The sequence below is a fragment of the Varanus komodoensis genome, unplaced genomic scaffold (assembly GCF_004798865.1).
Source record: "Varanus komodoensis strain SLA01 unplaced genomic scaffold, ASM479886v1 scaffold55, whole genome shotgun sequence".
Classification (NCBI taxonomy): Eukaryota; Metazoa; Chordata; class Lepidosauria; order Squamata; family Varanidae; genus Varanus; species Varanus komodoensis.
The window spans coordinates 2,844,108-2,865,070 of NW_025336157.1; the positions used below are offsets into that span (position 1 = coordinate 2,844,108).

Here is a 20,963-nt window from a genome sequence, read left to right on the forward strand (position 1 = left end):
TCCTTTTCCCTTGATTCTAATCCGGCATTCCCTATACATTCTGTGTACGGACAGAACATATATGGAAATGAAATGCAACTTTGTCTGATGCCTTTGTCTATAGGAAACCATCCTGTTTCTCCAGATTCTGTCTTAATAGTAGCTTCTTGTCCACAGTACAGGTTACGTATTGGGATATTCAAGTACCTCCATTCAGCCCCATTTTTCCGGGTCCATCCAGAGCTTCTCATGATCCACACAGGCAAAGGCTTTGCTGTAGTCTATACAGCACAGAATGTTCTTCTGAAATTCTTTGGTGTGCACCAGTAGCCAACAGATATGTATATAGTTGGAAAGCCAAACCACTGGAAAATAAGTTCTCGACACACAGCAATCAGCCGCATCAAATCCTCACGCCCTGCACTGCTGTTCATCTTGCAGGAAAGTAACCCCTTTGCACAGGCCCAGGACTGTTGAGTGGGAGAGGTTATTTTCGCAAAGGATTATAGAAAGCTGCTATACAGCACGCTGGATGCTCTGGCCAAAGAGGCTGGTATTGTCTGCGTTGAGGACGCTGAATCTCTTTCAGTTGGAGGGCTGGGTTCAGGCTTGTAATAGGCTGTTGGGGCTGCATTCCAAAGACGAGCAGGGCCAAACACAGGCATCTTTTAACTGAAAAGCACTCCCAGGACCTGGGCCTTAGGAGGAGCCTTTCCACCTTTTAGAAGGGGGGCAAAACTGTGCAGAAGCTGAGACACGGCCAAATGCGTGGCGGTTGGGGTAGGGGCGGCCCGCTGAGGCTGAGAACCCCAGAGCTGAACTGAGCATGCAGGATGCAACCCTCAGGCCTTAGCCTGCACAGGGCCGCGTTGGTACGCAAGTGAAGAACGAAAGTAAAGAACCGGCGTCTTCTGCATGAAAACAAGACTTGTGCATCTCTAACCTCGATACCGCTTTTTTGGTGATGTTTTTTCTTTTTTAAAAAAGCACAACTTCCTCCAGCAAGTTTTAAATTTTTTTAAAAAAATACACACACTTGTGTACACACACACACAAAACACAAATCGAAAATAGCACAGGCACCTGGACATAAAGGGAAGGAGACGAGTCTGGGAACCGGACAGCAGCCACGAGCAACTGGCAAAAGACAAACGTGCAAGAATGAACACCGTGTGACGTACAGACACACACGGGGCTTAAGAAACTGTCATGCAAACCGAGGGCATGAAATGCACGGATGTTTTCCCCTCTTCAGGGTGGGGGTGGGACCGCTTACTGCAGCTATGACAAATGGGGGGGGGAATAAAAGGGAGCCCACATTAAGGGAAGGGACAGATGTGTCAGAGCTTTGTGGCGGGGTATCCTTCCTTTTTGTTAAACAAAAATAAGTTGTGTTTTTCGTTTCAGTTAAATAACTCTAACTCAATAGAAATCAGTTCTGTACAGGAAAAAAAAGGATATGAACGGATTTGGGGAAGCAGGGGGATCTGGGAACTGTGTTGCGAAGGTTGTGGGGATGGGGTAGGAAGACGAGCAGCGATTCTCTCTTGTTTGTTTTTTGCTGTTTGAGATTCTTGTGCTGTTCTGGTCTGTTGTAAGAACACAGATATTTGGAGAGGGAATGGAATGTGCTTGGAACAGGACCCAGTGGGAGTTTGGTACCCTTCTCCCACCCCTTTTTCTTGTTTCCCCCCTCTGTGCCTCCCTCCTTTTGATGCATTTGTTGGCCAGGAGCAGGAGAGGTAAGGCTAACCTGACCTTAGCCTTACAATCCTGGCCTGGCCGAGCCCCGTGAACGTTGTCCAGGGTCCCGGCCTTCGGGCTAGAAAGAGGTCCAGACGCAGAGGTCTCTCCCTGGCCAGTGCTGGAGGCAACAGAAGACTCGTCCATCCGCTGGACACAGAACTGAGACGCAGCACGAGCTGGCCAGGGCTTGACCTGCTCCTGCGGAAAAGGACTCCGTTCCCATCACTGCCAATTCTAGGAAAGGCCTGTCTCTACCAGCAGCAGGAGGTGTCCCACACCGGGCAGGGAAAGCAGGGCTGTGGCCCAGCATGGGTGCGTGTGTGTGTGAGGGGGTCTCCTTTCAAGTCATCCAGGGCTCAGTCTCCCAAGATCTGGGCAGGGCTCACCCTTGCACCAAACCCGCAAGTGCATCTCCCCCGTCCGGGCTCGTCCCTTAGAAGCCCTTAATGTGGCAGTAGGCCTCCAGAGCTGCCAGGAGGATGTAGATCAGCCACAGGCAAAGGAAGAGCAGAGTGGTGAGGGCTTTAGGGGTTCGCGGGCCGCCCAGTTCTCCGCTGACGGGTGCCCGGCGCCGGTAGAGCAGCACGGCGATGCTGATGAAGGCAAAGATGGTAAACAGTGTGACCGAGAAGGCCAGCGTGCCCGGCTGCACCCGGAACGGCTGGCCCTGGCTGGCCCAGTACCCAGCTGCAATGGTCCAAGCCACGCCGATCCCGAGGAAGACGTTGACCGCATTGCTGCCCGTCACGTTGCCGATGGAGGCGTCAGCGTACTGGTCTTGGATGGCCGCGACTTTGCTGGCGAAGGTGTCTGCAGGGAAGAGAGAGAGAGGGAGGCGTGGCTGGACGGCACGATGGCTGGCCTAGTGCAGGGGTGCAGAACCTCGTAGCTGGAGGGCGGAACTGGCGCAGCTCTCGGGAGGGCCGGTGCTGGGGTGGGAGGAGCCGGGGCCAAAAGTACCACCATGTTCTAGTCTGAAGCCTTTGCTGCCAGTAGTTAAGCCTTAAGAGAGAGAGTCTAACCTCTCGGGAAAGGGAGGAAGCCTCCGACCTCTTGGTAGCTGAGGAAAAAGGGGGTAAGGCTAGCGGGGGAATGTCAAGAGGGCTGGATCTGGCCCTACAGTTCCATCCTCCAACTTGGAGAATATTGTCCAGCCTTCTGTCTTGAAGCTAATTTAAGTATAGGAAGTTTATGATGGGTACCAACCGAATGGGAAACCATGATTTTCACAGAGAGGGTCTAGCATCTTACTGCTTTAAATCTTCCAGAACTAGTGCTCTGGAGTTCCTCCACCCAGCTGCCTTCATTTGGACTCCTGTTGCAATAAGCCAAAATATTGAACAAACCTTTAAAATTAAATGTAGCTATGGCTAAAGCAATAGCACTTGATGGGGAAAATACTTCAAAAATGTTGCTGGCTTTAACAGAAGCACTATGTTCTTATCTGGTTCTTTTTTTATTGCTGAACAATCGATTAAACATTTCAGCCATATATAGATATAGATTTTACTGGGGCTGCCAACCAATTGTAGTTAATCTCCCCACAAATCCATTCATTATTTGAATGCAGTTAAATCATGCCTATAACTCACAGGTTTGCCAATGAAAATTGGCCACTAGCCTTTAGCTAAAGCTTTCAACCAGCTAAAGCATGCAGCCCCTTGTAAAGCAGTTCAGGTCTGGCAAAGCGTTTTCTTTTGGAGCCGGTAGCTCAGGTTCCACAACACTTCTTTTAATTCACTTGCCAAAGAAATGTTTTAGCAAAGCAAAAATGAAGGCCGCGGGGGGGGGGGGGGAGCTTTGCCATCAATTAGCAAACTCAGCTCTTGGGATGAAAATGATTTTACCTTATGTGTTAATTATTGTGACTAGGAGCGTCAGCCGAAGGGCTCGGAACAAGCATGCAAGAGGTTTTGAAGCAAGGCCCAAGGCTCATCATCTAAGGGGTGAGTTGTTGCCCAGTGTGGATGCTGAGATGTATTCAAAAGCATTCAAAAGACTCTGCATCTTCCTAGGATGCTGTGAGATCAGAAGGAATACTTTCTGGAGGCTAAGCTTCAACAATGCGCATGTACATGGTGTTAACCCCTCCATTATGATCAAACTTTTTAAAGAGCGATGCTTCAGTGTGGGAAGGAGAAGGGAAAAGTCTTATCTCTGACAAGAGGGCGAAGATCAGTTGGGGATCTCTTACAGGCCAGAGCCAGTCGCCGTCCAGAGATTTTTCATCCCTTCTTTTAAATAAATAAATATTTCTCCCAGCGCCATAAAAGCAGCTGCTTTAAAAAATGGCTGCATCATTCCGTTTTGCAACCCTGCTCCAAATCCTCTCCAGAATCTGCTTGCTGGGACACTGCCTGTGTAATATATATTTGGGCATTTAAGCACTTTCTGGCGCTGGCGTCTCTTTCCGAATGAGATTTAGCCTTATCGTTATTTCTCCACCAGCCTGTCGAGAGCCAGCGCGAGGGAGCTTTTCTCGTTTCTAATCCCGTTCTCCAGACAGTCTGTTAAATACAGCTGCCTCTCTTCTCCGCAATCCTTGCCCCTCCGCCCCAGCCTCTGCAGCCGCTTCTGGCTTTGTCAGCCGCGTGTTCAAGAACCGTTCTGCTTTTTCATCCAAGGCATTAATATGCGCACAAGGGGAATGCAGCTTAAACGGCAAGAGCAGGCGTCGAATTTTCTGCGTCGAATTTTCTATAGCATGCCAAAGTATGTGTGTCTTTGGGGGGTGGCTCAGGAAGGGTGCTGGTGAGGGTGAGCTAGCCATCGTTATATCTTTTTGCCCAGCTCTGTTCACCTGAACGCCTGCTACAAGCTGCCTGTCGGCTGCCTTGAAACTTAAAAAGCACTTTATTTTCTAAGGTGCAAAAGTGCCTCATCTGCTCATACCGTGCCCCATTTGCTTGTGGTTTCCTGAACACTGTAATCATCACACGCATCACCACCAGGAGACAAAAGCAAACTCTAAACTGGGGTGTTGTTCGTTCACACTGGCCCTTTTTTGATGGTGGGCCCAAGTCTTTAAAAAAAAAAAAAAGGACCACCAAAACTACCTGGAAATTATGATCAATTGAGTGGTGCCCCAGTGGTGTTTTCTATGAGCACACCTGCAAAGGTACACTAGTCAGAACCCTGGCGAGCTTCCGTGTTTTTCTTCCCGTGACAACTGTCAAAGCACTAGGGGCGCTGAGCGGGGCTGGTGCCACGGGGGCATGACAGGGCACCTGCCGAGGCCCCACCCCTCAGCTGGCAAGAACACCACAGCATTGTCTCATTTCCACGGTGGCCAGTGAAAGGCAGAAGTGGGGAGAAAAGGCCAGGCTTTTGCGCAAGGATCTTGCAGCTGCTGGGTGAGCATCAGCAAAGCCGGCACGGCCCTCCGGGGAACAGTCAGAAGGCCGGATTGTGCCCTTGGTGTTACCATGCCGAGGATTTGCCCTCTTCCCTCACTTACCGGGCACGGAGGTGCCCAGGGCCACGAAAACCACTGCCGTGACGGAGTCCTTGAGGCCGATGGTGCAGCCGAAGTGGGCGGCCAGGTCTCCGGTGAGGGCTGTGAGCACCCCGATGAGACAGATGGAGACGAAGAAGCAGGCCCAGCCGCACCAGTACTCGGTCGGCGGCACGAACGCAAAGAGCACTTTCCAGAACACCGTCAGGAAGTGCATGATGTAATCGAAGCATGACGGGAGGCGCTCTTCGCCAGAATCGTCGTCCTCGTCATCACCTGGGGGAAATTATTATTTAATGCATTGTTATACGTGATTTATTCAATGCATGGGCCCAGGCACTCTGTGGCAGGGCAAACAACCCTGGGGCATCAGGGGGTGCCTGAGCTACTCCCTGCTCCATCGTCCCCACCCACCCCACCTTTCCCCTGTTCTAACATGGACCGCAGCAGCCCCCGCCTGATTGGTCCATTGCAGCCCCAAGCCAGGCTCACTCTTCTCCCCTTCCCCCCTTCCAAATGGGCCTGCAGGACTTCGCAGCCTCCTCAGCCCCCACAGAGATTTAATTTAATGAAAATAAATAGTTTTGTTGCACTTGCCCCGTCCTGCCTCTGTGCATTTCCCCCGCTGTTTCCAAAAAGCAATAAATCGGCCAATAGGAATAAAGAAAGCCATGACGCATCTGTTGCTGGGGGGAGTGGAGGGACTGATACGCAAAGGCTAGAAGTGGCCACTTTTGCGGCCGCTCTTGCCGGGAGCTCTCTATGGTGTTTCTATGGCAACCGGGGTAAAATGGCGGATCCTGGGCCTAGACGACTGGAGAAGCCTGGGAAAGTGTCAGAAAATGGTTCTCGCCGCACAGAACTGTGGAACCGGGTCCAGATGGCGCAACAGTCCCAGCACGGTAAGGTTTCCTTGCGTCGTGTGAACCTGCCCAGCATGTTGTGAGGGGGTCCCCCTGGGCGAAGACACTTGGGTGTGGCCACAGTGAGGCCGGGAAATGGCGCCATAAAAGCTTTGCTCGGAAGCCCCTGTGGTGAGGCGCTTGTTGGACGTGGGTTGAGGCAGCTGGTTAAGCACATGTAATGTCTGGGTTCATCCAACACAGCAACCTTGCTGAAAAGTTGAGTGCGGGCTGCCTCAAACAGGACTCTTTTGTTTATAAGATTTATAGCCCGCCTTTTTTCTTACAAGGAACTCAAAGCGGCTTACATAATTCTCGTCTCAGTTATACCCTCACAACAACAACCCTGTGAGGTAGGCTGTGCTGAGAGTCTGTGGCTGGCCCAAGGTCACCCAGCTGGCCCCCAGGCTGAGCGGGGGCTCAAACCCAGATTGCCTCACGCTCTAACCACTACACCACAACAGCGCTTGGTGAAAGGCGGGCCCAGCCAGACTTTGGCCCGTCAGGCCAGAATTGCCAGCAATGACTCCAAGGGCTTCTCTGGGATGTCGGGCAGGAATTTCCCCTTGCTCTGTTGCGTGGCATCGGAGGCTGCACTGGGGACGTGCACAGAAGCAGGCCCTCTGCCCCCAAGCAGCAGCCCCCATCTTTTGAGCCCCAACCCCCATGTTTCAGTGCCTTTCTTACCAGCGCTGACAGTGACGGCACTGACAAACTGCTCCCTCCAACTGCTGCTGCCAACCACAAGTGCCAGGTTGGTTTTCTTGATTAATTTATCCACAGTGCTCTGGAAGAAGAAGAAGAAAAGCGGGGGTGAGTTGCGGTGAAGGCATGCAGGCAGGTGAGGTGGTTTCTGGCCACTTTTCCCCACATCTGCCACCACGGCAGGAATTGCTGTCCGTGTTGACTTGGATGTTCCGGCCAGTGGCCAAGGATGGCTTGGGAAATGACATTTGGCACGGTGCCTTCACCATGCCTGTGCAGCCCAGCCAGGAAGGGTATTGGAGCATACGGTGGCATGAAAAACTGGGAGACAGATTCCAAGCAGGGTTGAGAAGTGAATACTGGGAAAAATAAAACACCACTCTCGGTTATTTTGGTTCCCGACTCCTAGCTGAGCAGATCAGAGGAAGCTGCCCCCACTGGTCAAGGGACTGTTGGATGCAAACAAGCAAGTTCCCAGAGAGTGTCCAGTAAGTGTGAGGGAACAGGGGGAGCTTACAGGAGTTTGGCAGCAGAATTTGGAGGGGGAGGTCAAGGGGGAAGGTCCTACGTTTTTTCTTTTCATTTACCTCTTTCCCCTGAGTCCCCCGCCCCTTGTTTTCTTCCATTTACTGGTAGGACTGTGTTGTTAACCTTTAGGGAAGAGAGGAGGAAGATCTAGTTGTTACTAGATCTGTCTGGATTTAATTTGTTGATTTGATTGTTCGATTTTATGTGGTTTTAGTTCTATCCTGCCCATTAGCCAAAATGGGTCTCTACTTGGGATACAAAATATATCAGAATAATAACAAAATACATAATGAAACATAATATAAAAGGATACATGTATTACAACAATAAAAGCACAACACTCAAAAAAAATTGCACAATAACCTCAGTTCTGAAACCAGTAGAAGGCACAGTAGCACAAATGTAATAAATACCATAAAATCTTTAAAACGACCTCCTTAACAACTAAAGTGTTGAGTAAATAAAAAGGTCTTCACCTGGTGCCAAAAAGAATAGGAAGAAGGTGCCAGGCAAACCTGTTTGGGGAGCTGATTCCAGAGTAGGGGTGCCACTACCAAGAACACCCTTCTCCTTATAGCCACCCTCTATTGTCATCAGATGGGGCTCTCTGGCAAGGACCTCAGATGGCAATTTTAGGGCTCAGGTAGGCATTTATGGGAGAAAGTGCTCCTTTAGATAACCTGGCCCCAAGCCATTCAGGGGTTTAAATATTAATGTTGACATTTTGAATTAGGCCCAGATTTCAATTGGTAGCCAGTGAAGTTTTCATTATTCATTGTTATTACATTACATTTGTACCCTGCTTTCATTCCTCTTGCAAGGAACTCAAGGTAGCTTCCAAGATTCTCCTCCACTCCATTTTATTTTCACAACAAAAATCATGTGAGGCAGGTTGTGTTAAGAGTCTGGGGCTGACCAAAGGCACCCAACGAGCTTCATGGCTGAGTGGGGACTAGAACCCAGACTTCCTGAGGCCCAGTCCAGTGCTCTAACCATTGCATCACACTGGATTTATGCTGTGATATGGATACTTACATATAAGCAATCATTAATTTCAGGTTTGTTTTTTAATAGATTTTTGTCACAATGATGCCCATGCTGGGTACAAAACTGAGTGTTATATAAAATGTTTCCATATAACTAACTTGGGAACATCATCCTTGACGACACCCACACCAAAAAAAAAAAAAAAAAAAGGTTTTGGGATCAACCGGAAGCTAAAGGACTGTCTCCAGTGCAAAGAGCATATGGAGTCTGTGAGAGCCAGTGTGGTGTAGTGGTTAAGAATGTGAGAGTGGGACTCAGAAGATCTGGGTTCGAGTCCTCTCTCATCCATGGAGCTCACTTGGCGACTTTGGGCCAGTCCCAGATTCATAGCTCAATATACTTCTCAGGGTTGTTGTGAGGATGAGATTGAGAAGAGGAAGAAAATTATGTAGGCCGCCTAGAGTTTCTTGAAAAGAAAAAAGGTGGGATAAAACCATATCCAATAAAATAAATAAACTGGGTATGAAAGAGAGGAGTACATTGAACTGGGAGAAGATTGATTAATGGGGGATACGACAGCTGTCATCTTGACATCGGAAGAGCTGCTGCGCAGCTAATGGAGCGGATTTGCTTGTAGTGGTTCCACAGGGCAGGATTAGAAGCCAAGGGTGGAAATGGCAAGGAAGCAGATTTTGGTTAAACAGTAGGGAAAAGTTTCCTCACAGTGGGAACTGTTCATGGAGGCAGCCCATGAGCCATTGTCGGGCCCCTTGTGAAAATACTGCAGGGAAGGTTTGCAAGACCAAGAAAGTCGGAAGAGGAGGGACTGGGAGGAGTCTCTGGCAGATACTAAGCTGAGAAAATCTCTAAATTGGTCTTGTTGGGAGATGAAGTGAACACTGGAGAATGAGGAAGGGGAGGTGACAGCAGTGGAGAACGTGGGGGAACTCAGGGAAACTACAGGCATGAGAAAGGGTGTTATTACCTTGAACTCGTAAGATTCTTCAATGATGACTTCGAGTTTGGGGTGCTCTCCTAGGCTGGGGCAGCCCATTTTCGCTATGATTTCTGCTTCTCCTTCAGGAATCCGGTTTTCATTGGTGTCGCCTGGAGTAGGATGGCAGTAAATTGACTGGTACCCAACATCCTACCCTCCCCTGCAGTCTCTCGTTCCTCCTCCATCTCTCTTTATTCTCAAGCCTTGCAAAACTGCCCCACTGGCAGGTCCCCAGTGCCTGAAGGTTCTGCTGCTTAAATGCCAGCTTTTCTCCTGATTCAGCTCTTGTGCCTTTTTGACATACAGAAATCTGATAAGCCAAGCCTTTTCTATTATTTTATTTCCCCACCATGTTTACTTTCTGCACATCATGTTGGTCACTTAAAACTGTAAGAGCAGGACCAAGAAATGATGTTTCCCTTTCCCTTCCCCTTCCCATACCCCACAGTATAGGAGATCTCTGGAAATGAGTCTATTACCTTATCAGTTCAGCATTGGATTTGCCTCTTGTCCAAGCTGGACAAATCAAGTTATTTCTGGTTCAATCTTAAATCTGTTCCATTCCATTTCTACATCAATCTGTAACATTTAAAATGCACAAAATGTGCATTTATTTCTCCCTTAATAAGCATATCTTGGTACATAATTTTTAAAGCTGTTAGCTGCCTCTTAACATTTGGAGAAATATGCAATTCCAAGAGTAACTTGGCAGAATCCAGTGCGGTGTTTATTCCCCACTGATTCCCTTATGCAAGTGATGGATTCCACCAACTTTGTTACACAATTTGGACCCATCATTTCCACGAGGGGGATTTTGCACTTCATCGGAGAAGCCCCAAAATGGGTAGGAATGCTAGTTTCTGGAAAGAGGCAGGGCATGAAGCTGCCTTATGGAAGCTCTGCAGACCCAGCTTCTTCCAGAATTGTGCCTTTCTGCTCATTCTGGGTTCCTCCAGAAGCACGACATCACTGTTGTACAAGAGAAGGTGGCCGACATGTAATGGAATTGGCTCTAGGGGCCACCACAGTGAGTACCTGGCACTTTGGAGTCACACCACTGTTCTGCCCGGTGCCACATTCCATTCCCTTCCTTCCCAGGTCTCTGTGCTTACCGTGCCGTGGGCCTGTGTCCAGCAGCTCTGGTAGTCCCAGTTCCAGGTGGAAGTTCTTGTTTTTCTCGTATTCCTCATCATCGATAATTTTAATTTCAATGTATTTCCTGGGGGTGAGAAAGAAGGCCCCTTTCAGGGAAGTGAGGAATACAAGGTGATTCCTCACCCACACTTCCCAGGAGTGGTCATGCTAAAGTATCAAGCCATTTTCCCCAAGTCAGGGCCAGCTTCAGGTTTTGGGGGGCTCATGGACAAGTTCCCCTCCATCCTCTCTCCATAGTGAGGGTCCTTGTTATATTGTAATAATTTTCATGTGATTTCACAGTCTTTCAACAAAAGTGAACACCTGCTGAGAATACAAAACAAGAGTAGAACCACAAACACATGTACAGAAAAAAGGGGAAAACCAAGCCTAACCTAACCACACAAAAACACACCAGCCCCCCCCCCCGCCCCGTGAATTGGCCTGCTCACCACCCTGGTCACCTGCTGAATCTCTTCCTGCTGCCCCTTCCTCACCTCTTGTTTCCATGCCAGGCAGAGAGCTGGGGGGCAAGAAAGCTGGGGCATCTGTTGCTCCGCTTTCTCACCACCCCTGGGGAATTGGGCAGGGCAAGCAGCTGGGGGGAAGGTCGCCTTGGGGAAGGGGAGGAGCGGCTCCAGGGAAGTCTGGTCTGTGGGCCCCTGCCAGAGTGGATCCCTCAGCAGGGGCCCAGTCATGCTGGTCCTGCCCAGCAAAAGGCACTTGCTGCCTTTTCTTTTTCTCCTGGTTCTGCTGTTAGGCTTCTCACTGGAGCCTGACAAATGGGAATTAAGCAGGCAAAGCTCTGTTTGGCAAGGAGATGAGGAGAGGAAAAAAGCATCGTCGGCTTAATTTTCGCGTAGCGGGCAGCTGCTGAAGATGCGGGAGAGGGGCCAGTGGCAAAAAGAGCGCTGAAGCTTCCCCCAGTAACCTCTCCCAGCGTCTCACTGGTGTTTTCCCCAGCACCAGAACAGCTTATGCAGCTTTTCCACAGCCCCATGACCTCCCTCTGGCCAAGCTGCAACCCCACGTAGCACCTTTCCCTAACCCAGCATCCTCCACAGGCATGATGTTGGGAGCTATAGTCCAAAGTAACCAGGGTGGGAAAAGGTGCTCCGTAGTCCCTTCCAACCAGGCCAGGAAGTCTGGTCCCACTTGTGCTGACAGTGGCCTAGGAGAACGGATGGTCCTAAGGGAAGATGGGTGCCCTTTATTGGCTTGATAGGGTATATCCCATCTTCCTCTAAGAAACCCAAGGCAGCAGATGTGATGCTCCTTCTCTGCAGCATATTCTGACAACAGCCCTGAGGGGTAGGTCAGGCTGAGAATCAGTGAATGGCCCAAAGTCACCTAATGAGCTTCATGGCTAAGTGGGGACTAGAACCTGGCTCTCCCCAGTCCAGCACTCGAATTGTGACGCTACACTGGGGTTGCTTGGACTGCACTGTTTCTCTACTTTATATGGCTTTTTATTATTTACCCCCATCTGAACCATGTGCCATAGACACAGACGCCCCTGCAAACTGCTGACTTTCCCTCAAAATGCAGAGGAAAGGTGTCGCACCTCCAGTGTCCCTCTTGAATAGCAGCCCGCTGCACAGAGCTTTAATGGGCAACGGGATGGAGAGAAGAAAAATAATAAAAGATTTCCTGATTTCATTTCCCTGTGCTGCTAAAAGATGTCGGAGCAGAGCCACTTATGTGCAGCTGCTCATTCTGAAGGTTCGCTCAAGCAAAAGCCGTGAAGCTGGTTTCACCTTTCCCAGGAAGAGGCGATGGTTCCAGCTAGCTCGCATGCACACCGCCTGCAGCCTTTTCTCCCACGCTTAACTCACGTCTGCCACCCCACTCCAGGTCGCACTTTTGCCCCCTCACTCACTCGCACGCGCCTGCTCTTGCGCGCTTCTGCTGAGCCACACGCGTGCCGGCTGAAATCCGCTCTTGCCCGCACCGTCTCCACCAGCTCGTGTCCCGCCAGCCCCTCTCACCCCTGCTCTTTCCCGCTTTCCTGCGTGTGCCTTTGGCCAGATGTGCCACTCATCTTCACCCCCCCACACACAACTACACCACCGCTCCCCCCCCCCCCCCCGTTCAATTAGGTCAGCGCCTGTCAAACCGAGAGCTGGAGGTTGCCGCAGTGATGCTTGGCGGGTGAAAGATTAATATTTCCAGAAATTAATTCCATGTGTCTGATGGAGCCGGAGGGAAAGCAGGGGTGGGAGAAGCGGTCGCGGGGAGAGGTTAGGGCAGCCAAGCAGAAAATGATGAGGGGAGGATTTCTGAAATGGACGGATGTGTCTGTGCTTTCATCTGCGCATCCCGAAACTGGCTTAGCAATGCCGCTTCTAAAGTTTCCTCCTGGAGAAAAGGCGCAACTGGGGATATGCAGCGTGCTTCATCCCGTGTAGCTAAAATCAGCATGATGTGCAGTAAACATGCTGTTCCCCATGTCTTCACTCTTGCCAGGTGGAGCTCTCAGGCAAAATCTCAGCGCATGTCAGACAAGGTTTAAAAGGTACAGAAGAAAGATGATGGCGGGGCGGGGGAATTGTGAAAAGGAGCTGGACTAACATTTCCCGCAAGCAATATGGGGGAACAGGGCAGGGACGCAACTTACAAGTGTTCATACAGAAAAAAGGCCTTGCCATGCTGGATGTTGCAGACCTCTTTTCTGCCTAAACATGCATAGGATTACTCTTTCAATGAATAAAGAATATAATTATGATGTTTTCTTGTGGTGCCATCAGCATAAGACTTTGGGGCAAAAAACAAGGTTGCCGCTCAGCAGAATAGGCAGTTGTGTGCGCCCTCCCTTTCCTTAAAGAGCAGCTGCAGGGCTGACTCATCACATTTCAACGGAAGTAGAGAAATACCACAACTATTTAAAGACGGTAATTTGGACTGGTAATTGGAAGATCCAGGTTTTGGTGCCCAGTCAGTCACGAAGGTCACTGGGTGCCTTTGAGCCAGTCACCAATGTTCAGCCTAGCCTACCTTGCAGGGGTGTTATGAGGATAAAATGGAAGAGGGGTTATCTAAGCCACCTTTGGTCCCTTGCAGGAAAAAAGTGGGATAGAAATACAATAAATAAATCTCTCAAGAGGATGGTGGAGTAAAACCGTTAAGTCCCATGTCTAAGAAACCTTAACTACGACACTGATCTTTTGCATGCTGCCTCTGATACTTGAGCCATCAGGAGTAGTCTTCATCCTTAGCGTTCCCTTTCATGAACGGCTCCAATTCCCTTGCAAAGTCCTCTGGCTGGTAGCCATCTCCACATCATGTGGAAGTGAATTCCATCATTCAGCCGTGTGCTATATAAAGAAGCCCTCTCTAAACTTCCAGTGGTCTTCCTTCGTCCTAGGGGAACGGCTCCCACCCAGTGATTCCTTTTGGTTCCTCTTCTCTGCCCTTTTTTCCAACTCTGAATGGTTCCACAACCAGATCTAGCCTGCTTTGTTTTTTTAACAGTGGCTGGCGGTAGCTCTCCAAATCTGTCAGCATTAGACCTTTCTCCTCACCTGCTACCAGATCCTTTTAAGCAGAATTGCAGGGGATGGAACCCAGCATCTTCTGCCCACAGAGCACATTCTCTGGCAATGAGTTAAGGCCCATCACTGACTCTTTGCCCCCTTTGATTGAGGCCCCCCGCTTTTTCCCCTTGTTCCCTTCCTCAGCTTGACCCTGAGATGAAAGGGCATGAACTGGCCCCTTCCATGGAAATTCCCTTAGAGCTGGCCCTCCCACGATGCAAGGTAAAGGCCACCATTCAGCTAGTGCCCCACACACGTCATAGCAAGAGAGCAGCCTGGCAGTGGGCTCCCCACAGCAGCCACCCCTGGGGTCCTCTCCTCTTCTGAGAGCCCAGCTGACTAGAATGCCAGGCTCAGAGAGGCTCCCAGAGGAAGGATCTCCCAAGAGAGCGCCTTTGCGACTGGCAGTCTGTTCTACGGACAGACAATAAGTTGTACACTGGGGGTCCACTTCTCTCTTGAAGTAATGTGGTACGTTTATTCTTACTCTTACTGCTATGGTTTTCTATCCTCCCCGCACCATTCTAGGCCTTTAGGGCACTCCACAGCTGCCTTTCCCCACCTGGTTCACAGGCTGCATTTTTTCAGAGCTCATACCACAAAAGAAAAGGGTGGCCATGTGCCTCCAGAGAACAGAGAACTGGCGGGGTCCTTTTTTTGAAGGGTTATCTGGTGCACATCTGGTTTAGAGAAAGATTCACCTGGCCAGCTGGCTGGGAGGTGCACCTGGCCATGGCCCTCCCTATTATGGTGAGATGGAGCTTTTCTGCATGAGGGATTTGTTGTGCAGCTCTCACCCCCTGCTCATGCTTGTTCACAGGTTTTTTATCTGGTTATACTTCTGTCTTTTAAACACCATGTTTGGAAAGTGTGTGTGTTTTTTTTAAGAAAAATAAGGTATTATTTAAAGAAGTTGAAAGAAAATGCTATTTCCCTTTGTGTTTGTGCTATTCCGCTAAACCACAGTGCCACCTAGAGGTTATGTAGCAGATAAGCAGGAAATGAAATGTTCTTCAGGTGGAGCTTAGATCTCGGCTCTGCAGTGGAAGCAAAAGCAGATACAGCAGATGGATGGCCTCATGTAGGAAAGTGCATGGGTTGTTGAAGTCATTGCTTCTAAATTTGCATCTATTCATGTTAACAAGCGTATGCAGATTTTATGCAAATCTGTGGTCTCTTGTGTCTTTCCTTTTTTTTTTTTTTTTGGTGGTGCATTTCTGCTTTCTCAGTAATGCCTAAGTGACCTCCCTATGGTGAACACAGCAAGATTTATTCCAGAGCAGGCTGGCTGCTCTAAAAATGTCATGCCTGTCTTCACCCCTGTCTTCTTTGCATGCTTATTAAAGACATTTCTCACCTGCTTTTCCAGCAAATTCCTATGGCAGCCTATCCTCCCCCCGACTGAAACAGATTAAAAACAGCAAAAACCTATAAACAACCTACTAAAAGCAGTGGAATTTTTATTATCACAGAGCAGTGTAAGACTGAGCAGAGATAAAACAGAGTGAAGGCTTAATTCAATTAGGCCTCCAAGCTGGGGGCATTAAGGCCATCCCATTCAAGCGAGGAGGATTGTGGAACGAAGGGTGTCCGGCAGTGCGGTTTCAGTGCAGGAGGTGCCACCAGGATATATAACTTGGCAGTGTTGGCCTCCTCCCATTAGAACCTCCACAAGTCCCTTCCTGGAGTCTCTTTTTGGACCTCAGAGAAGCCACATTCTTTCCAATGCCTGCCGCACAGGGATGGAGGGGAATGCGCATTGCGCACAGATCTGCAGGTCTGGGGCAGACTCTTTTCTGACCTTGTAGCTGGAAATGCAAATGTGGCATTGTGACATTGTCTGGGAGGTGTAGGATTGTGGCAGAAATCACACACTTGGAAATGGTTGTTTGCAGTATTTGGCTAGTGCTGAACTGAGAGTAGAGTAAGCGTGATTTAGGGTGGCCGTCTTTGTCTTTTGCAGAGGACTGTCCACTACTTGAAGAATGGCCAGGTGACCTTCTATACCAGAAGCTTCCTTGTTTTGAAAGGCTGCTCCATCCAGTTCCAGTTTTAAGATAAAGCTTGCCCGTTATCCAGAGCACAGCAGATTGAAAAGGCAAGTCCATTGGTCACCTGGTTATAATCTTCCACATTATGATGAGATGTGCTGTATTGCTATTTAAATCATAATAATTATTTCTGAATCTGTATTTATACATATGAATCAGCATGTGCAAGGGTAAAGCTGAACTTGAACTGTCCTGCCCTGCCCTTTCCCTCTCTCTTTCTCTGTCTTTTTCCTGCAAGGGATCCAAGGCCACATACATGTTCTTCCTCCTCTCTCACTTATGGTCACAACACCCCTGTAAGGTGGGTTAGGCTGAAAGGCAGTCACTGGCCCAAACTCACCCAGTTCACCTTCTGGCTGAGTGAAGACTTAGAATCCAGATCGTCCGAGTCGGACACTCGGAACCACCAAGCTGCACTGGCTCCCCTACTGGCATCATTAATGGGCAAATGTATACACATGAAAACTGTCGCATTGCAACCCACATGTCCCATACAGCCCTGTTTGCTACGCCTGGGAAACACATTCGGGTACTCAGTCTGAACGCAAATGTCATCAACTGTGTAGGTGATCTCTTCACGTTTTTTGTTTTGGTATTATATAATGTTTTCAGTTGTGTCGCTTGCATTGGCTGGGGTGCGTCATTACAGGGGGGTAATCAGCCATGGTGAATTATTACTGGCTTGTTATGTGGACATGGCTTGTAAGTGCTGCAGGCAAGTGGCCACCCAGAACCCTACAGCCCCCTATGCCCAGATTCACGCTGCAACAAACTGTCCTACGGAGGGTAGTTATGTGCATCTCCTCAGCGCATGTGGAGGAGGGTGAAACGACTCATTGTGACCTATTTCCCTTCCACGATTGTGTGAACTAAGTTACATATATTTAGATGTTTAATTATAGGTCTGTTGACTATAAATCAGCATATGCAATGTTTATGTGAATCACAGCCCTCCTTTGGTGATGCATTTCCCTTTCTTTGGGGTGATCCCTCAGTGGCCATCCCAGCTCTCCCAGAGGACCACATGCCGCAATGGTGGTGGAACCGCCAGGAAGGCCACTGCCCTATGAGCAAGGGTCTCTGCAGATTTTGGGGGGTGGCCTTGCGCCCGACACCTTCAGTAGGTGCACTTCCTCCTTCGCACCCTTGCAGAAATTATCTCTGCCTGTTTCACCTGTTCCCATCCCCAGGCCCAGTCTGCCTACAGCCCAGGTAGAAGAGGCACTGCAGGTGGGAGCTGGGGCTTCTTCTGTGTGTTCCCCTTGCTGTTCAGTCACTCAGGGAAGGTGAACAGACATGGACACAAAGGAGGGAGAGCAGCGGGACCAGGAAGCTTCAGGAGCTGGCAAAGTCCCACCTACCAGCACGTGGACCATGGCAGGTCCCCAGCAATGCTGGCAGTTCTGCTTCAAACAGTTGCACACAACTCTCCTCCTCACTGCTCATTGTCAACTTCCGTGCATACTTTCCTTCCCTCCCAACCTCAACGGTCACTGCCCCTTCCAGCTGGCCATCTTCTCCCACACACAGCATTCATCCCCATCATCTCACCCCCCCTGCCCCAATTCCCCCATCTCTTACATGGTCTCGTCATTCTGGAACTCCACTTTGCCAGCCACCTCCTCGTAGTCCTCTCCGGCCTTTGCAGTGCCCTCGATGGTGTGGAAGGGGATGGCCACTCGCCCACGAGCCCCCGAGGTCCTCAACACTTTGATGCGCACGGTACCCACACTCTCGCTCACCCGCATAGAGGCCCCATCAAAAGTAAAGATGCCGGCATGGTCATCGTCGAAGATTGTGACGGTTGCCTTCTTGGAAGGCCCCAGGCAGGCTTTGGGGTGAGGTTCAGGACTCGGCTCAGCCCAGGTGGCTCGCACATTGCTGAGGTGGACGTAGAAGTACTCATCCTCTTCAAAAATGTCATCATCAATTATTCCAACCCTCACCTCCTTGTGGGTCTCGCCAGGCTTGAAGAGCAGAGTGCCCTCTGCAAACTCATAGTCCGAACCTGCATTGGCCGTTCCATCCTCCGTGCGAAAGTCCACTCTCACCGTGACACGGGCCGTGTCCCCTCCTCTCCGGGCCACAGTCAGCACCACTGAGCCACAGTTCTCAAAGCACTGATAATGTGCTGGCTCAAAGCCCACTTTGATCACTGAGTCGTCCTCTTCTGTGTGTACTTCTTGCATGCTGATGGCTTTGCGGGCCTGGTCGGCTGCATGTTTCTTGAGGATGTTCCCCGCCCCGATCATCATTCGAGTGGCCTGAATGCGGTAGAAGGCCCGGCTCTTCTGCTGTTGGACCAGCACTTGGTAGTTGGCCATTTCAATTAGCTGCTCCATGTCCTTCTCTGGATGTTTTTGCTTGAGGTCCCTCAGAGTGCGTGCCATCTCATGGCGGGCCTCATCATCTTGGTCCTTTCCACCATCCACAAGGCCTTCGGATCCTTCCTTTAGTGAGTTATCCATCTCCATGTCCAGTTTTGGATAGCCAGTGTCGCCTTCCGTCTCGATAATGAGGCCTCGGGCCTTGTCGGCACGGTACTTCTTTTGGACGTACTTGTAAAAGAGGAGCCTCCGGTCCGCCACCCAAGCCTGGACCACGCAGAGCGGGAAGAAGAGAAAGGTGAGGAGACCTTCCCACAATTCTACCACGCCTGGAGAGAACCAGGCGAGGATGAGGTACAGCCAAATGTAGGCAAAGATGCTCCATGCGGCAGTGACAAAAAACACCCGCAAGTGCTTGATGCGCCGTACCTCTCCCTCTGGGACCACGTGGACACAAACGGCAATAATGATGAACATGTTGAAGGCGGCACTGCCAACAATGGTGCTGGGCCCCATGTCTCCTGCGTTGAACCCATGGCCAACGATCTCAATGATGGAGAGGAGGATCTCAGGTGCTGAGGATCCCAGCGCCATCAGGGTCAAGTTGGAGACAGTCTCGTTCCAGATGCGGATGGTGGTGGTGGTGGTCTCTCCGTTGGGCTTCTTGATGGTGATCTCCTTCTCCTGCGAGGTGATGACCTCAATGGAGGCCATGAAGCGGTCGGCAATGATGGACATGCCCAGGAACATATAGATCAAGGCCACAAAATACACAATGGCCCGTGCCACTTTATCACCCACAGAAGGGTTCTGGGGGAGCCACACTGGCAAGATCACGCCTTCCTGGCACTCCGTGATCTCCTGGCACTTGGCGCTCTGGTTGCCGCCGTCTGGAGTCACAGCCCCAGTCCCAGCGGGGCCCATGTGGTCATCCACTGTTGCCAGAGGCGAGGGGAGGAACAAAGCCAGCAGCAGGGCGGACGCCTTCAGCCGAGACAGGCGCGGCATGGTGTGGAAGACAGCGCCTGTTGAGAAGGGAGAGCGTTACTGGCAAGGTCCTGGCTGGCATTTCAGTCTCTTCCCCAGCAGAGCTGAAATGGCCAGGCGGCAGGCAATCTGGGGGGCTCTGGAGAGGAGGCGCTGGGCAATCGCATCAAGGGTGATGGCTAACATCCGTGGCTCTGGCATCTAGTTGCCCAATTACATCCTCACAGCCCACAGCCCAAATGCTCGGAACTCCAGGCTCACCTGAAGCTCCCCTTTCCCAGGCCTTTGTGCAGTGGCGACAAGGTGAGGTTGGCCAGCCCACTGGTGGGAGGACGAGTCATGGTGCCCCTCCAGCGTCTTTTCTGGGCCTTGAGCTGCCTGCTAGGAGCACCGAAACTATCGGTGGAGCAAGTTCTGGAGGAGTCAAAGCAGAACCAGACAGGGCAGGGTTGGCGTGATGAGGATGGCCATGAGGCATCTCTCTGGAGGGCTGTCAGGGTGCGGTTCTCTGCATAAGGAGTCTCCTATTTGGATGCTGCGCAATATACAGGAATATGGTGGCTTTGAGGAATTTGGGGTAGGCTGAGTTTTTAGACCTCAGTACTGGAGACCAATAGCTTTTCCTGGGCTGGTGGCTTCCCTGAAATAGCTATGGAACTCCCTGCTACCTCCAGAATTTGTGTAACCCTGGACTATGGCTCCCATCATTCCCAGCCAGCCAACTTGCTTCCAAGTGGTTGAGGATGGCTGGTATATCTGCTTTCAGTCTCTGAATTCGGTTTCCCCCTCCCTACTCCCTCCCCCTCCCTCCCCCCCCCCCCCCCCCCACACACACACACACCACCACCACCACCACCACCACTTATCCAAGAACAGATTCTGTGTTTAAAGGGTTTTGTTTCTTACATTTCCAGAATTCTTGAATAAAGTGCTTCCAAAAAGAGACTCTCCTAGCCTTCCTCCTTCATGCCTTTTCTGCCAGAGGGGAAACAGCCCCCTCTCCTCCCCCCTCCCCTCCTACGCCACTGCCACCAACTGATGCTGATAAATACGTTCCATTCCCCGGGCCTGTCTCAGGCCCAGAAATAGAAGGCAGGAGCTATTTTCTGCCTCTCCTCCACACACACGCACATTCTGATGGCACCAAGGCAAGATCACACCCCTGTGCCCCCCCTTCATTAATCCAGAACAACTCCGCGCTCTCATTCAATATTTGCCGTTACTGAGATGGATTAGAATCCTTAACCTTCCCATAAATATCCACTGAAAGGAAGCCGTAGGAGGGAATGATACACCTTTAATCGTCCTCCTTTTGTTTTGGTAGACTTCAAACTGAACTACTTTTTCATTTTCAGTTTTTACTAGCACCCCAAGATCCCCTGACTGAAACCAGGTGCAAAAGACATTCATAGAAAAGTTTTTAAAATGTTGGGCAAAGGAATTTGTTCCGAGTATGAGAACTGAACAAGACGTAAGGTTTTTTTGCACAAAAAATGACACCTGGTCACCGCTACCTTTCTTCCTTTCAGCACTGTACCTTTGTTGAGTATGTGTACCTCCTTCTATCCTTGTGATTGCGAAATGATTAGGAGTTAGAAAACTTTGTGGATCTATGGGGAATTATGCAGAAATC

General features: G+C 50.2%; 1 protein-coding gene across 1 annotated transcript; it reads right to left on the bottom strand.

The window, feature by feature from the left end:
* Positions 1–980: 980 nt before the first annotated feature.
* Positions 981–20,328, bottom strand: LOC123032683 (sodium/calcium exchanger 1-like). The gene is made up of 7 exons (XM_044448777.1): positions 20,237–20,328; positions 17,598–19,368; positions 10,411–10,517; positions 9,287–9,408; positions 6,769–6,868; positions 5,183–5,455; positions 981–2,535 (listed from the first exon to the last, which is right to left on the bottom strand). Exons 2-7 carry the CDS (start codon positions 19,349–19,351, stop codon positions 2,159–2,161), a joined length of 2,733 nt encoding a protein of 910 aa, XP_044304712.1. The 5' UTR covers positions 19,352–19,368; positions 20,237–20,328; the 3' UTR covers positions 981–2,158.
* Between the last annotated feature and the right edge of the window lie 635 nt (positions 20,329–20,963).

Excerpts from the sequence above, each read along its gene's own strand:
- LOC123032683 (XM_044448777.1), bottom strand. The coding sequence starts at position 19,351 with ATGCCGCGCCTGTCTCGGCTGAAGGCGTCCGCCCTGCTGCTGGCTTTG. Across the intron at positions 10,518-17,597 it reads TTCCAGAATGACGAGACCAT|GAAATACATTGAAATTAAAA; the intron begins GTAAGAGATGGG and ends TCTCACCCCCAG. Across the intron at positions 9,409-10,410 it reads GGACACAGGCCCACGGCACG|GCGACACCAATGAAAACCGG; the intron begins GTAAGCACAGAG and ends ATCCTACTCCAG.